At 33.2% G+C, this 3416-nt stretch overlaps 1 protein-coding gene across 7 annotated transcripts in view; it reads left to right on the top strand.

The window, feature by feature from the left end:
• Positions 1 to 260: 260 nt before the first annotated feature.
• Positions 261 to 3416, top strand: part of LOC117124636 (putative transcription factor p65 homolog) — a 46040-nt gene continuing 42884 nt past the window's right edge. For 4 of the 7 annotated variants that reach the window (XM_033270942.1, XM_033270940.1, XM_033270938.1 and 1 more), the window contains exons 1-2: positions 564 to 741; positions 1145 to 1186. In XM_033270942.1, coding sequence (XP_033126833.1) covers positions 588 to 741; positions 1145 to 1186 — 196 coding nt within the window. In that variant the 5' untranslated portion in view covers positions 564 to 587. Of the gene's footprint in view, positions 537 to 562; positions 742 to 1144; positions 1187 to 3416 lie in introns of those variants that run through there. The other 3 variants (XM_033270936.1, XM_033270935.1, XM_033270941.1) reach the window with 2 other exon arrangements.

The raw sequence follows: 3416 nt of genomic DNA, 5'->3' as shown, positions 1-3416 counted from the left end.
TTAGATTATGACTCATTTCATCATTCCTCCAACCGCATTTACTATTACAACTTAGTGAAAGACGATAGTGTCTACAGCCCCCACCCCCAACCCCATTGTGGCTGTACACTACTGTATACCTATGTACGCTCTCAAGAACAGCAAAGAGTATAATAATAATAATAGAAAATTCAATGAAGTCGCCCTCTATGACTGTTCAACACTCCCGCCTTCCTGATTCTCAATTCCTCCAATAGAAATAAATCGCTATCTTGTGTTTATAAGATCTTTGATGCTAACCAATCAAATGTGGAGGGAAGAGTTTAGGGGATTCCCCTAGTATATTTGCGTTGATCTCTAAAATTCTCTGCTGTCTCGTCATCAAGTTGTGGGCGCGAGCAGTTAGAATTTTGAGTTTCGTCCTTGTTTGTTTGTTTGTTATTGACTGGAAATTCCAGATAGCCGGTGACAAAGATAAGCTATTTTTAAACTTTCCTAGACCAACCCCCCATACGACCATTGATTGGTAGTTGGGAAGTCCAAGTTGTATTTAAAAGGTGAGCGAAACATAAACATACTTTTATTGTTACTTTCTCACTCGTTGTGTTATGAATCAGATGAAGACTTTAGAAGGCCTAGCCTCCTCCAATGGGTTCAACCCTAACTTAGCCGAAGTAGACCAAGGCATCATCGCTGATATTTCTCAGCAGAGTGCGGGACTACCATCACAGTTAAATTTCTTTGATATTATGCCTAGCTTTGGTAAGAGGAACGAATATGTATGCTCATTTAGATAGTTCATTTCCCTAAATTTTAGTCGGCTAGGGGCCTAGGCTAGGCCTAGGCCCAGTGACTGTTGAGTGTTAAGTGGTGGTGCAGAATCCGGTACATGCTTCAATTCAATTCAAACTGCGGGTGTGATTTCGAAGGATAGGCCTAGGCGTAAGTTTGAATATAATAAAATTGCCATTAAAAACCTAAGACAGACAAAATGAAACTATACTTAAATTTAGGTAGGCATGGATATGCAAAATACAGTACACTACATCCGTCTGTTTTTTAATTAAGGTGTAGGCCTAGTACCTTATACTATGGACCTAGTAGTGTACCATAGAGTAGGCCTACGATTTAAATATCAATAACTACTTCTTACTTTTCATTCCAGGCCAAACAATGTCAACTGAGAATGGAAACATGCCTGATCTTGGTAAGTGAACACTTTAACTAAATTTACCAAATGAAGTTATTGTAGACAGAGATGAGAGCTGATAATGATATTCTTTAGGCTTTTAGATTTGTTCAAGGCTTTGACAATGTTTCTACACTTTTAACACTTCTAAAAAATACCCGAGGGCATTCTTTTAAACTGCATCACCAGTATTCTTCTGGCAAGTTTTGCAAAGGGAAATTAATTAAAAATTATAGTAGATAGAGTCATGTTAGTCTGCTAGACTCATAAAATAACACTGGTAAAACTTTATTGTGCTACCAGTGTTAATTTATGTGAACTATGTCAGTATATTTTGTCTACCAACTACAATACTTTATACATAATAATGGTTGAATATTATATGGCAATATGCATTATATCTGTCATGAGCAAAACTAATATAAAAATCAATTCCATTTTATATAGCTTAATTTGTTAATTTAAGTAAGTTGAAATTGCAAATTTCTAATAGAAAATATATTTCCAGTCAATTGAAAAAAAATAATTTCAAAACCAACAACAGCTAAAAGAAATTGCCACTGTGAAGTGAAACAAAAACATGTATTAAAATGTCTGTAAATCATTGAAAACTTTTTTTTTTCTGATTGCGAGCTATTCAGAATTTGGAATTGAATTTTTGAGATTTTTCCTAATTTTTGTGGCAGACAGTATGTACAGTATTTAAACAGCAACAATTTTTTACCAAAATGGCAATGGACCAAAACGGCAATTTAAGTCAAAATGGCAAAAAACCAAAATGACCACGGTGTATGGAGCACTTAAAGGTGCACCCACAAAATGTGAACAATCCAATTTGAAATTTGAACCTCCGAATCCGAATTAAACGTCTACTGAAAAAGAGTCAGCCAGGGTTGAATACCCGGGGTATAGGCCTACCGTTTGTTAAATATTGTATAACAAAGACAAACAGGTTTCCCACGTACTACAAAAAGATCCCGTTTAAAAGTACAGGAAACTTTTAATTACCTCCCAAACTTAAATAAACCACTAGCATGTACATGGGTGTTCTATACTGCGCCTGTGAATTGCGACCGAAGTCATCTGTATTCTTGCCGTTTTGGTCTGTTGCCATTTTGGTACTTGTTTATTGCTGTTTTGGTTTATTGCTGTTTTATTTATTGCTGTTTTGGTTTATTGCTGTTTTGACCTGATACCCTTTAGGAACCTAAACATTATTAAAATATACAAATTAAATATTATAAATTAAATATTTTTCCTAGAAGTAGTAAACTCTTTTTTTTTTTTTATAAGAATCAGTAGAATTTTGCCCAGACTCAGTGTTCTTATTCTTGGGCCGATTTCAGGCTCAAAATGTTCTTAATTTGTTTTTATTTATACACAATTTTCAAACATAGAAAATTATTATTTTACAGTCAGTATATTACTTTACTGTATTATAGAGGGTATTACATAGTAACACCTACTGCATATAAAGTACAGATAGATTTGTTGGTTTTCTATGTAAAAAAAAAATTAAATCCTCATTTGACATTTTACCTCAGCCTCAATTTGTTCATTATTTTGTTCTTAATTTTTAAGAGATTTCAGCCTCAGTTTTCTTATATTTTGTTCTTATAAAAAAAAGTTTAGTATTTTGCTAGTGGCTAAAAGAACGCGTGTAGCACTCTGGGTGGAGCTAATTGTCAAAAAAGGCAGCTGTATCTTCTCCTTGTTTATTTCTTATTTTCTTATCAGAAGGTTTGGCCCTTGAAGTGCTGATAGATGTGTCTTGATTTACATAGAGTTTAGGCCCTATAAAAAATATTATTAGTTTATCACCCTATCTGGGCAGGAAAAGTGATGAGGGAGGAGGTTTTTTTTTTATTTTTATTTTGCTAAAGCCAAATATCACCCTTGGGTTGTTTGCTGGTGCATTGATATTCAAAGTAAAACATGATTTAGATAATGCAAACAATATCTACTAACTATTTAATAAAATAAATGAAAAAAATATATAAAAAAAAAGAAACAAAATTTCAAAAAAAGTAAAAAAAAAAAAAAATTTTTTTCAACAACATTTTTTTTCCCAGTACCATAAAAGACATGCGTGCGAGGGTGACAAACTAATAATTTTTTTTATTGGGCCTTAAAGCCCCATTCCCGGCAAAATTTCACTAAAAATGACTTTTTTTAGAAAATATGCATTTGCATTACTCCAATTATTATAAATCATGGAAAAATATTGGCATGAATTTTAGTTTTACGC

The sequence above is a fragment of the Anneissia japonica genome, unplaced genomic scaffold (assembly GCF_011630105.1).
Source record: "Anneissia japonica isolate Jap-2015-1 unplaced genomic scaffold, ASM1163010v1 scaffold288113_len131101_cov153, whole genome shotgun sequence".
NCBI classification, from domain to species: Eukaryota; Metazoa; Echinodermata; class Crinoidea; order Comatulida; family Comatulidae; genus Anneissia; species Anneissia japonica.
The sequence above is the reverse complement of the archived record's forward strand: the minus strand, read 5'-3'. Positions and strand labels throughout refer to the sequence as shown.